A 12,948-nucleotide genomic window follows, 5' to 3' on the forward strand; every position below is an offset into this window, starting at 1 on the left:
ACACATGCAGTATTATCCGTCCAGCTTGGTTATCCTAAGAACTCTCACTTGGGAAGCAGTCTGGCATGCCTCAAAGACGTCTCAGTGCTGCTCTGGGCATATGTAGAGTTTTGAGTCCCAGAGAGAGCAAACCTAGTCCAAAGGTGAAGCATGTTGTGGGGATTCATTGCAGGAAGGGTGGGGGGATGTTAAACCATGATAATACCTACACATTCACACAATAGGTCTGCATTGTTCTAGAAGACTGATGTTGATGACTGCCCCATAACTTTCTACTTCCAGTCTATACTATCCCAAAGGGAAACTATGTGTTTGGGTAGAGAATTGCAAGCAAAAGCATGGTTTTCTTCTAAATCCAACAATCTCTTTTGTTGAAAGAAATGAAAGTGAATATAAGTAGTGTTCTTGGGTTTCATTGCCTTATACGAACAGTTGACGATAGTGCGTGGTTCTTGGTTCTATAAAGAGAAGATCAAATGTAATCTACGGGGTTCTTGAAATTTGAAAACAAAAGGTATTGGCTCCCCTTTCACCATGCATACTAACTAGATCCCCCTTGAAGCCAGAAAAGGTCCCATGCTTGTCAGAAAACATAGAGTTTGGGCCATTTTGGTATTTCATAAGTGAGACAGTTTATTCTAGTTGAACCACAGTTATGTGTAAATATTGTAGGTCTGTGACTACAGTAGTTACACATGAAATGTGCTAAGCGGCCCAGTTGTCTGCTCCTTACAAATGACAAACCTGTGAAAAATTGGCATTTCCAGACGTTTTAAAAAGTATTTTTAATGTATTTATATATTTTTGGACATTAAATTATATCAAAACAATCTTACAATTACATAAATAATTATATACTATATATAATAGATATATACTATATATATATATACTATATATATAATAATATATATACTTACACAGATGTGTAAGTATATCTTATGTAAGTATATCTTATGAAGTTTTGTGCTGTCTGAAAATTAAGACTGAATGGGTGAACTGGGAGTAAAGTGGACACTATTCTTCTGTCTTACTCCATAAATGGGTGTCTACAGGGCTCCATCTTACCAGCCATGGGGCAGAATCCAAACTTCTGGTCAGCGTCGTAGTTCGGCGTGGTTCCACACCACTTCATGTTGTCCCTCCTGCCCTCAGAAGTACAGTCCGTGTAGTTGTGGTTGTTGTACAGGAAGGGGAAGTGACATAAGGCACCATTGGAATTCCCACCTCGAGTCTGAACCAAAACTGCCCAGAAGAGGACACAAATAGGAAGACAAACATGACCACAGAGCTTGGTGGCGCACAGTGGGGCATAACTACAGGGAGGTTCCGAGTGAGCCGGGTTTCTGGAGCTAATTCACAGGAAGTCTACCCCCGAATAAAGAATGCCTGATCATAGAGCTGCAAGCTTCCTTAGCGTATTCACCTTCACCTTCAAAATAGATTTAAATCCAATTTCACTCTCATTTTCCCAGCCAAAAGAGAAAAGACCGAATGGTTGCTTTGAAAAAGACATAGTTTTCACCAGAAGAGCAGCAAAAGCTCTCCGGCATCCATCCTGTGTATTCTTGAGCCCTGTGGGATTGCCTGTGGACTTTAACATACCTGTATATTTAACCACATCATAATCCCAACTGTGTCAAAAATAATGGAACTGGAGGGCTTTCCCCTTGGTGTCATTTCCCAAGGGGACTGGGGAACACGGAAGGATCTTCAGTGGTTAAGTTAGCTTCACGTCTCTGAGGTCCAGATTGAACAAAAGTGCTACTTCTTCGGCAGCCTCAAGATGGAATGGCTAGAAGGCTGGCCGATGAAAACAGGGATGAGAAATGGCTTTTTCTCACTGTTGCGTTTTCCCCTGGGGACACTCACCAGTGTGGTCTGTACAGAAGGAATACTTCTGGTCTTGCTCGTAATTGGAGGTGGTGCTGCACCATAGATGGCCGTCCTGTCGCCCTTCGGTGGTGCAGGAGTAGAAAGTTCTGCCGTTGTAAGTGAACGGTAGGACACACGGCTCCCCGTTGGAATTGCCACCGTAAGTCTGGGTGACAGCTACAAGCACAACCCAAAAGGGTCTCAGTAAATAGGGCTGCATTTCTCTCCCACCAGTGGCGCCTTCTTTCTAGCTTAACTGAGATGGAAGCATGTGCCCTCAAGCTGCTAGTAGAGATCACCACCGCGTTAATATCGGTCAAAATGTGTTGCTCAGGAAACCTATCCTTTGCTCCTAGAGGGATGCCTCGGTTCTTTTGCCCGTGTCCTTTGTTGCCACCGCTGCTGCCATGCCTCAGTTTCCCCATTTGTAAAGGTATATCAATAGCGGTTCATTAAGAATGCTGCTCCAGGTATACTGGAGGGATGTAGACAACTCTGTTGGTGCCTTAATAATTAACACATGAGGCTATTCTCGGGGAAAAGTCAAGTGTACTGATTGTTACTGTTATCGTTACTACGGCGTTGTAGCCCAGAGGAAATGCTTTAGGTCGTTGAGAGAGGTTTACACCAGGAAGCTCCAGAAATTGGCGATTTATAGTCTAAGGTATGGTTGATTTGCTACTCAGAAGGCAACCCTCTTGTAACAACAGTTTAGACAAATAAAGATAATACATAGCAGTTGAATTCCCACTATAGGAAAGAAATATACATAGATTAAAAAGATTAGAAGAAAATATATGAAATGCCAACCCTGTTTGTTATCACAGGGTGGAAAGATTATAAGCTTTTCTGGTTTGTTTTGTTGTTTCTTTCTTTCTTTCTTTGGTAAATGAATGTATTGCCTTTCAAAAATTAAGTAATAAAAAGTTATCAGTACTATTTTTTGAAAAGTTGATGCAGACCTGTCTCTTGGCAGCTGACTCCATTGCCCAGGCAAGTGCAAAGCATTTGCTTATTTCCTTGTGTCTTCAGCCACTGCATCCCCACAGAGTAAACCACACCACTGTCTGTGATACAGTGACCATACGGAGCAGGCTGGGGGTGAGGCTGGGGCTGGTAAATAGCTGTTCGGACATCTGTGAAGGGGCCAGATCCTAAGGGCATGAGAAAGGACAGTCATAAAGCTGGATAAGAGAAAGCAACTAACCCCTTCTGGACTTGGGATCTTCAGGGTCCCATACAGATCACTCTGAAATCCATGGTGTTACTGACCTGAACTGGAAAGAAATGACCCTCCCTTTCTGATTAGCTTCTACACTCAGCCTAGGAAATAATCTGTACGAGTCCACCAAATGGTCTCCATCTTCCAGCTCATCTGGAGCTACTGGGATTATATTTCTAAATCACAGATATTATCCTGTCACTCAACAGAGCAGATGCCCTCGACAATTCCTCACTCACTCCAGGAAGCTCATGGTCCACTACTTCATAATCCTCCACACCTAAGTCCCTTCCACTTCCTTCCTTGCTCTATGCCTCATCTCCTCATTGCCTCATGTACCCTGTGCTGTCTTCATGCCTCTCCCTTCTGCTGGAAGGGTCTACCTCACCCTCGCTCTCTTAGCAGCTCCCCTAAGTTCAATGTCACTGGGCATTTCTCTTCCTGATATTGTTTTTGAGAAGTTCCGACCACTCTGTAGCAGACCCATGGTCATCTGTGTAACTCAGCTCATCAGAGAATGCCCTGGAATTCTCTAGAAGTTGCCCCTCCTTCCACATTTTGTTTCTCCCCAGGATTATTTGGGAATTTGTGTGTGTGTGTGTTTCTAAAACCAATCAATCCTCTTAACACAGCTTGCCTTTCAGAGTAAGACAACAGAGTATGTTGATCTTTTCTTTAAGCTTTTGGAAATCTGTTCTTCCAAAGGCCAGGCCCACAGAAGAAGAGCTAGAACTGATGCCAGGATAACTGGTAGACTGAATTCAGCATCTACCTAAGTGCTGCTCAACCCGAGAACTCAGACACTTCACAGACAACGGGTCCCAAGGTCCCACTCACGCAAGAGACGGCATCTGTATTTATATACTCCACTAAAGGAAGAGTCACAATGCAAAGGAACATAAAGATCCTACAGAAGGAGGTTCCATTTTGTTTATCCCAATGTTTCCCAAACTTTTTTGAATAACAGAACCTTTTCCATAAATAAAAATGGACAACATTTATTGAATCTTTACCCCGTTAAACCCCAATTACCCTCTTAAACTATTTCAGGAGATTGATATTTGTAATTGTTTCTTTTTTTGGTTGGCAGTAATTTCACTGATAAAAATCAAATAATTCAAAGATACTGTCAAATCTAATCTTGTTCACCTTTGGAAGTGCTCAGAATAAGATGAAAACTCATCAAAGGGAGAAAAATCTAAACAAATAATATTTTTAGCTAAATGACTGGTCGATAAAAGGCTAAGCAACAATGCTAGTACCTTATGTAGTGAAAACCTAATGAGAACATATTAAGAACGGTAACAAGCACACATTCTCGATCGTCATATCTCTGTCTTCAGACTCTTACAAAACAAGCTACAATGCAAAGATCTTGTTCTTGTACTAGAAATAATGAAAACTTTTTTTGTTTGTTTGTTTTAAATGCTTAGACATTGTGTCTTTCATTCTCTTCTCTAGGCCTCCTCTGAATTTCTCAAATTGTGAATGCCAATACATGAAGAAAATGATTGTGCATTATTTTATGGAATGCCACAAAGTTTGCTGGAGCACGGAAACCACACATAAAGGATTGTTTCTGCTACAAAGAAAGCTGAATGTCAGGACAAGGAAATATATTCCATTTTGAAAAAGAACAAATGTACTTTTTTTCCCTTGTCCTAGCAGAAGACTCAAGTAGTCATGTAACTCATCATAACTCTTTCGTTTCCACTAAAATCCCCTTTAGGTATTAAAAATGCATCTGCATGGGAATGTATATGGGTACATATATATATCTATATATAAATTGTGTAGGTCTTATAATATTAGCATTTCCTTAAAAGTCCGTTTAATCTCTTGGGGCTAAAACTGCTTTTTCCCCCCTAAGACCTATTTTTATTTCATTTTTATTTAAATTTAAAACCTGATATGAAACGAAGTCTTAACAACCAACAATCTGTCAATGAACTCAGATGATTAGCAGAAACCCTGCAACTCATCCTCAAATGGCACATCAAAGGATAGATGGATCTGCAGAAATATTTTTTGAAATGCCTTCCTGTGTCCGGCCCCGCTAGTTCCGCGCCTCACCGGTGGACGTGGTCTGCAGAGACGCGTGCCTTTCACACTTCCACTCCCCTCTGCCATTGCCCATGCAGATGCACTGAAGCAGGTTCCCCCGATTATCCTTCTTGCTCCATGTATCTCCAATTCGGTAGGATGTCCTGGTGTCCTGATCATTGCATCTGTCTGTGTCAGAAAGGAAGTATTTAAATATGCAAATCAGGTCAAGCTGGGAAAAGGCACCAGAGTCGTCAACGCAAAAAGAAGAAGATTGTAGTTTAAAGTTTGGTGAGCTATTCTTTGGTGATATGTTTATATCTGGCTAGGATGCACAGGCTTGGACCTTCTGAAAGACGGGGTTCCATTTGTTCCAGCACAAAGGGAGATGTGTGATTTTGTATGATTTAGTCTTGTTTCACTTCCCTGTTTGCCAAAATATTTTTTCATCATCTTTCATTCGTTAACTTTTTTTTTTTAAAAATTGTTTTCACATTGGTCCTTTGATCAAATTCATTCCCTGGCTTTCTGTTTTTCCCCCTCTTTCCTTCCCAGGCTCTCCCCGCTTTCTCCCAGTAATTACTATATATGACCCAGCCTTTCAACAGGGGATCTTCTTTAGAAAATAAGAAGCAATAGGGAGGCAAGTAAATTTCAAAAGGTCTCCCCCAATTGCCCCAAAGAAGCTATAAAAAGATAGCAGCATCTCTTTTTTCATTTGTTATGTAAGAAAATTCAGGGGACTACCAACTTCTTTGACTAAAATGTTCTCTTTTCCCCTTCCACAGCACACACCTACTTAAAATCACCAATAAAATGGCTTCTTTTGAATTGCTCGGTGGTAACCCTCCATGGAAAAATGGAATTTTATAATTTGTAACTAAACTTCTGTCAGTCTGTGTGGCAAATAGATTGTTTCAGTCAGAATCCAGTTTTGCCCATATGCTACAACGACAGAAGAGAGGATTCGATTTGTGTATGAATCAGAAAGTCACTGCACTGGATGAGAGAAGGTAAGTAGACGGTTGTTGTTAAGTCCACACACATACACATCCACATTTATCTACCACCAGAAGAGAGGTCTGGATGAAGATATTATGGCTGCTTACAGCGTTTCCTCAAATCCCCAGCTGATAGGATGGTCTTCCCTGAACCCCCATAGCACTATTCTCAGTATTTGTCTTGAAGCCCTTAATATTGGGCCTTGTAGAAGATGAATATGTATAAGCCTTTCTCATCTCCCTGACATACTTACTAAGTGCTCTTCGGAGGCTGGGCTAATGTCCAATTCAGTTTTGTGTTCCTATACCATCCTGTACACAGTGGGGACTTTGGAATAAATGACTTTTCTTTGAGGCACTTCTCTCAAACTTGTTATCAGAAGAGCTTTAAAGGATAGAGGAGGGTTTGAGTCATCGCCACCAAGGTCTTGAAAGTCTGACGATCGTAATAAGGTTTTAAATGCAAAAGATCTAATGAACCAGCAAGTTTCTGGGAAAGACTGTCAGAATTATTATCACTTTCTGTGAAAAACTTATTTTTTTTTATTAGCAAAGAATTCAAATTTGGGTGATGAATATTTTAAGATGGTTAAATACTGGGGCGCCTGGGTGGCTCAGTCGTTAAGCATCTGCCTTCAGCTCAGGTCATGATCCCGGGGTCCTGGGATCAAGCCCCACATCGGGCTCCCTGCTCCGCGGGAAGCCTGCTTCTCCCTCTCCCACTCCCCCTGCTTGTGCTCCCTCTCTCGCTGTGTCTCCCTTTGGCAAAAAAATAAATAAAATCTTAAAAAAAAAATAGTATCTACATGCCCAAAGAGGTATTTGCATGTTATTTTAATGATTTCTTTGCTCTTAATGCTTGGAAAATACCTCAGTGATAATTTAGATTAAACATTTGCAACTAATCTTCAGGTCCACAGCACATTTGGCCTTTAAATGAATATCTGGGTTCTTTCTTAGCAGCTGATAGCCTAAGACCTTATTAAACTTTTTCCTTTTCTTTGAAGCAGCAGAATAAGTTGATGGTTGGATTTTTCTCGACATCCAAATGTGACCAAAGCCTGCTGGCTTATCGGGTGTGCGCCAAGTGACATCACATTACAAGTCTCTCTAGGATTCCAGAAAACAACACCTGGCCTCATCTTGAGCATAAAGAGTTAAAACATACTTCTAGAAGTACAGGTGATACGTCCGCTGCCTTCTCCCAGACAAGTGCAATCCACCATCATCCAGCCTTGATACGGCTTTTCCCAGGTCTCTCCAACAACGTAGGAAGTCCCAGCAGAGTGATCAAAACATTTCTCAGCTGTAGGGAAATTTGGATGAAAAACGGGGGAAAAAAGGGTTATTTTGAAACGTGCAGTCTCCTTGTAATTTAAAGTATATCGTGTAAGCAAAAATCCAGCCGCATTTTTTTTTAAGTGGTACTCTGTTCAAAAAGAAAGGCACGCCCTGTGACTAAGCACACAGTAAGTAACCAAAGCGAAAGAAAGCTCAAGCCGAGTTGGCAGGCAGAAATCCTGTTCTCCTAATAAGTACATGGACCATGTACATTCAGCTAGGACCACTGTTCACACCACTACTGGAGTGAAAATTATCTATGTATGTGTTTGTCTGTGGGAGACTATGCACAATTCCAATCCTAATTAAGAATCCATAAAAAAAAAGACAAGAAAGCTGTTGAAACCTTGATTGCTGTAAAAACAGCTACAACACAAAGCAAAATAAAAGCCTTTGAATTCACAAACAAGAAGTAAACAGAGTAAAGGTTATAGGCAGAAACTTAGATTTGTATTTATAGAGTTCAACTGAGGACTAAGGCCAAAAGAAGCTCAAAAATTTTTATTGTGAAGAAAAAAATCACCAAGGTGTGACAGAGGACACACAATATTGTTTCGGTCCAGCATGTTCCAAGAAAGAATATTTCTTTCTCATAGCGCCATTGTTGGGGCGCCTGGGTGGCTCAGTCGGTTAACTGTCTGCCTTCAGCTCAGGTCATGATCCCAGGGTCCTGGAATTGAGCCCCGCATTGGGCTCCCTGCTCAGCGGGAAGTCTGCCTCTCCCTCTGCCCCTCCCCCCCCCCACTCGAATCCGTACTCTCTCTCTCTCTCTCTCAGATAAATAAAATTTTTTTTAAGTACCATTGTTTTTTTCTTTTAAATAATTTATGTCTTGACCAAGGAGAAATCTGAGACCAGGTATTAGACAAAAGAAATTACTTTTTCCTAAATCTTTCAATTCTATCTTATGCTTTTGAAACAAAATTAAGACTTGCATCAATGCTTAGTACTTTCTGATCTGATTCTTTCGGGACTTCAGGAATACTAAGAATCTTAGTCCTTCAGGATTATAAACTATTCCAGTATTTGAAATAAAATTTCCATTTCATTCTTTTTTGAATTGGAATTCGGATCTCGTCTCCACGTGGCTTTTTATTCACCCCAACATTGTGACCGTGACTTCCCACCTCTCACTCATCCCTCAGAGCCACACACCTATGGGCTTGCATGTCCATTCTCCTTTCCCGTTGCCAAGACACACACACTCTAACATGTAACCACCAGTCTCATGCGGTCTCCTCCAGGTGTCACCGATCTTGTAGGACTGACCACCTTCATGGCAACGGTCTGTTCAAGACAAAAAGCAAATGTTAGAGACAGAGACAGAGAATATTAAAAAAAAAAAAAAGGAAAAAGAAAAAGAAAGAAAAGAAAAGGAAAGAAAGGAAAAGAAAAGGTCTCATGTTCCACCCATGTACTAAGTACATACTTAGGTTAGCCAAAGTGAGGACCCAGAGAACAGCTTTCTCATCAGAGGCAAGGGAAAAGTTAACAGGGCTGGTCACTTTGGGTCATTCAATTAAATGTCTTGTTTAAGCACGATGGGAAATCACACAGAAAACTGAATGGAAAAGAAAGAGGTCATAAATCCTGGTTCCTTGGAGAGATCACAGGAAACTGGGTCCTAAAGCTGAAAAGAAAGACTGGCAGGCATGACCTCCCCACATCCACAGCAGGTTGAGCCTGATTGAATGAAAAGGCCACCTCACATCGGGTAGAGCTTTCCAGCTTTCTGGAGTGGGAGAGCCCATATTTTACTCAAGGATAAAAAATGTCATATTGGTGGAAATCAAATAGACATCTACTTCTCAGGTAAGGAAATCTGGGTACTATTCTAAGCTGTTAAACACAGTGGCCCATCCAAAGGCTGATGCTCACTAGACTATAAACACTACGGACCACTGACTCTTAAGACTGCCAACAAACTTGAATAAACCCTAATGTTAAATGTGGGAAAAGCTGATTGGGTCTGTTCACAAGGGACTGCTTTGTTCTTTTGGACAGAAGCCTTTCAAGTAACTTATACTTAAAGGATGGATTAAACAAACAAATGCTTTGTTAATGGAGCCTATTGGTAATCCAGTGAATCATAGAGGAAAGATTGCCTTGGCTAAACTAGACTTGATGAGGGTCAACACAGTCCCCAAAGGTCCTTGGAAACACTAGTAAGCTAACCATTCCATACTACCCCTGGGGATAGAGAGATTTGCTTCCTGGGTAAAAACCATAGGTTACAAAGAAACCAGACTGTGTCCGTGAGATGCAACAGGTCTCTGTCTCACAAGCAAGAGCAGAACACACAATGACTAATTCACTCTTCTAGACCATCTTCCTAATCACTGCAGATAATCACTGAATCAGTCTGGCTTGAGGAAGATGCTGAGGTAATATAAAATGGACAACTCCTCTGAGCATATCTTACTGAAATGGAACTCAAGAGATTCCCCTTGGTACTCCTAAGTCCACACAGACTCTTTCCACCTGTGCACGCAGCCATCTTCCAGAAGCACAGGAACAAGTTGGGTGACCACAGAAGAAAATTAGTCCGCTAGGGGTAAACCAGTCATGCATAACAGAGAGTGATAGCGAAGGTAATGGAGAAATTCACATACATGATATTTTATCGTTAGTTTACAGAATGTCTTTCTTACTTGCAATGGTGCAGCTTATCCGCCCTCGCCCAGCTCCGATGCAGGTACAGTCCCAGATCATGGAGTCTTTAGGGCGCTCGTAAGTGTCGCCCACTCGGTAAGTGTTCCCCGTGTACTTGTCAAAGCAAGTCTCTTCAGCTGAAGAGAGAAGGAAAGTCCATGTGAGCCCCACATATGTAAAAGCTTTTCTATTCCACTAATCCCATCCAAAGAAACACTCAGCCTTCCATTCTGAGTAGCGTGGTACCACAAAGTATGTAACAAATTAAAACGGGAGATCTAGATTCTACCCCAGGCTTTAATGAAGCTCAGCTTTTGAATTTTGACCAGTTCTCCACTTTTAGGTAAATGACTTTCTATTGGGAAAGGATTCTCAGGCCCTTAGGAAAAAGCCATACTAAAGTCCTACTTTAGGACTGGCAGACTGTGAAGGAAGGCTTAAGATTCTGACCTCTGACTCAGTCAAACCAAGGTCCACATGAAAAGCAAACAATTTGAAGAGCCCCACCGCCCACCAGGCAGTGTCATTTCTTAATCCTACTATTTCCATTCTAGACTCATCAGTGCTTCTCTGTAGGAGTTGCTATAATTTACAAGAGAAACAGAACAATGGTCCTAAAAGAACAGACACTTTGAAGTAAGTGGTTAGGTGGTTTTTTTGCAGCTGACAAACCACTTTACAGTATTGTGCCCAAAGAGTTTCCTGGCCCATAATCTTACAGTTTAAGATCTGAAATTCCTTTCTAATGAATTAAAATTTTATAAACAGTTCTTTTGGAGGGAGAACACAAAATCTTCCTTTTTCTCATCAACAACTTTGGGACAATAAAAAAAAAAAGAAGACTCTAGGAACTACGTTGGGGCACATTGGTTCTTTCGTTTTAAAGGTAGAAGTAACATGTGAAAGGCGAATAGAAGCAGTTATTAACAGTTTTTAAAGAGGAAACGACAGATAATTCCATTGGGAAAATTTATTACCAATGCTAAGTTTAATTAACAGGCACCAGTTCTCCATATATTAAGAGATACTAACTGCCAGGCTCCCACCACTTACGTTCAGGTTTGCTCTCGCAGTTAAAGCCTCGACTCCCTCCATAACAGGTACAAACCAAGGCATTTCCCAGGTAGGTGCGCTCCCATTGTTGGTTTATCTGATAGTGTTTCCCATTGTCATAACAACCAGCTATAAATGATTGAAGAAAAAAGTGATTACATCTGCATCCCTCTTTTTTCCAAAGTATGGAATTTTCTTGCACAACTAAATCGATGAGACTAAGCAACAAACATAGAAAAATAAGTTAATCATCAGAACATCAGAATTAAAAGCAATATTCCGCGAAAATATATAGAAATGAGCTATCTAAAATGTTAACCACAATTTGTATACATAGATATTTAGGTATTCCTTTTTTTTTTCTTTTAACTTAGCTAAATGTTATATACAATGATGTCATTTCCATCTAGCCAGGGGTCTACATCAAAGGAATGGAAACATTTTGGAAAGCAGATACCTGGAATTACATTTTAAAATATGCAAGGACCTTCAATGCTTGGGGGTTGGGGGGATAAATCAAGAAGGACTTTAAGCAGTTTCCTTTAGCCAAGGCTAAGGGAGGGTGTGTCTTTGAAAAACTGGAAGAGGAATTCCAATCTCTGTTCTTGGAGAAGTACCCTGAAGGGTCCCCAAAGCAGAGTGAACCAATTACATGTCTTTCAAGTTAGTTAGGAACCACAGAGCTATCTAGCCACCCTCCTCCCACACCCATTTAAAAAAAATAAATAACCAATTATTTAGTAACAAAGAAAATCCAAAGCCTAAGAGCCGGCACAGTAATCCCAAATGGAAAATTTAAAGGCATACATCATTTCCCTCTTTAAAGACAAGTTTGGATGAATGCATAGGAGGACAACTTGAATATGTAGAGTTGACAAGAGCGCTGCAGGACATCGCAAAACCCCTGTCCTCCAATGCATTAGTTTATTCTAGGGCCCTCGAAACCAGCCTGCTCCAACCATGAGCCTTTTGTGTCCTCGGTCGGTTGCTCTCATTAAGGCGTGCACAGACGCCGCACGCGCGCGCGCTCAAAACTTCAGCCCAACTTTGGTTGGCTGTAGGTCCCATCCCCGCGACAGCCTGTTTCAGCCGGCGGTCAGTACTCACGCTTGCTCTGGCTGACAGCCACTGGGGTCTGGGGCTGAACGATTTGCTGAGCCTGCCTCTTGCTCTTCGAGGCTCCGGTGGAGGGCACCGCTGTCCCCAGGGACAGGACGGCCAGCAGCAGCAGCCGGGGCCCCGGACCCCTGAGCATCTTGAGACGGTGCGGGGAGAGACGCCCTCACCAGAAGGCAAGTTGCCACCAAGTTTGGCTCCCTTTGCAACCCGCGGGAGAACTCCCTTCCAGTGCCTCCTGCGAGTTGATGCCCCCCAAGAAAGTAGGGGCCGGGGGACAGGGAAGGGGACGGCTGGAGGGACAGGGGGAAGGAGAGGACTAGAGAAGTTGGGGCTTCAGGTCCCCTCTCCAGCTCGCGCCTGGGGCTCCCTCTCCTCCCCCTGCAAAGCTCAGCCGGCGCGGGCAGCCGAGCCCCGAACACCGGGGTTTATATGGGACGGTCCCCTGCCGCCCCCCCGCGAGGTCCTGGGCGCCGCGGAGGAGGGACGGCCCGGCTCCCCCCACCTTCGGGCCGCCGCCGCCGCCGACCGCGCGCGGATTGGCCCGGGCTCCCGGTGACGTCAGGGGGACTGTGGGTTCGCCGCTAACAAAAGAGATGCTGATCGCCCGCCAGGACTGGGGCTACAGAACTTTTTTTCGGTTTC

The 12,948-nt window shown here is 42.5% G+C and overlaps 1 protein-coding gene across 18 annotated transcripts in view; it reads right to left on the minus strand.

Moving 5' to 3' along the window:
- FN1 (fibronectin 1) overlaps positions 1–12,523 on the minus strand; it is a 66,474-nt gene extending 53,951 nt beyond the window's left edge. For all 18 annotated transcript variants that reach the window (XM_044913752.1, XM_044913751.1, XM_044913747.1 and 15 more), the window contains exons 1-9: positions 12,295–12,523; positions 11,188–11,316; positions 10,134–10,271; positions 8,638–8,769; positions 7,310–7,447; positions 5,171–5,329; positions 2,838–3,029; positions 1,873–2,052; positions 1,069–1,245 (exon numbers count right to left, since the gene is read on the minus strand). In XM_044913752.1, the coding sequence (XP_044769687.1) occupies positions 1,069–1,245; positions 1,873–2,052; positions 2,838–3,029; positions 5,171–5,329; positions 7,310–7,447; positions 8,638–8,769; positions 10,134–10,271; positions 11,188–11,316; positions 12,295–12,442 (1,393 nt within the window). In that variant the 5' untranslated portion in view covers positions 12,443–12,523. The remainder of the gene's footprint in view (positions 1–1,068; positions 1,246–1,872; positions 2,053–2,837; positions 3,030–5,170; positions 5,330–7,309; positions 7,448–8,637; positions 8,770–10,133; positions 10,272–11,187; positions 11,317–12,294) is intronic.
- Positions 12,524–12,948: the final 425 nt, after the last annotated feature.

The sequence above is a fragment of the Neomonachus schauinslandi genome, chromosome 3 (genome assembly GCF_002201575.2).
Source record: "Neomonachus schauinslandi chromosome 3, ASM220157v2, whole genome shotgun sequence".
Lineage (NCBI taxonomy): Eukaryota > Metazoa > Chordata > Mammalia > Carnivora > Phocidae > Neomonachus > Neomonachus schauinslandi.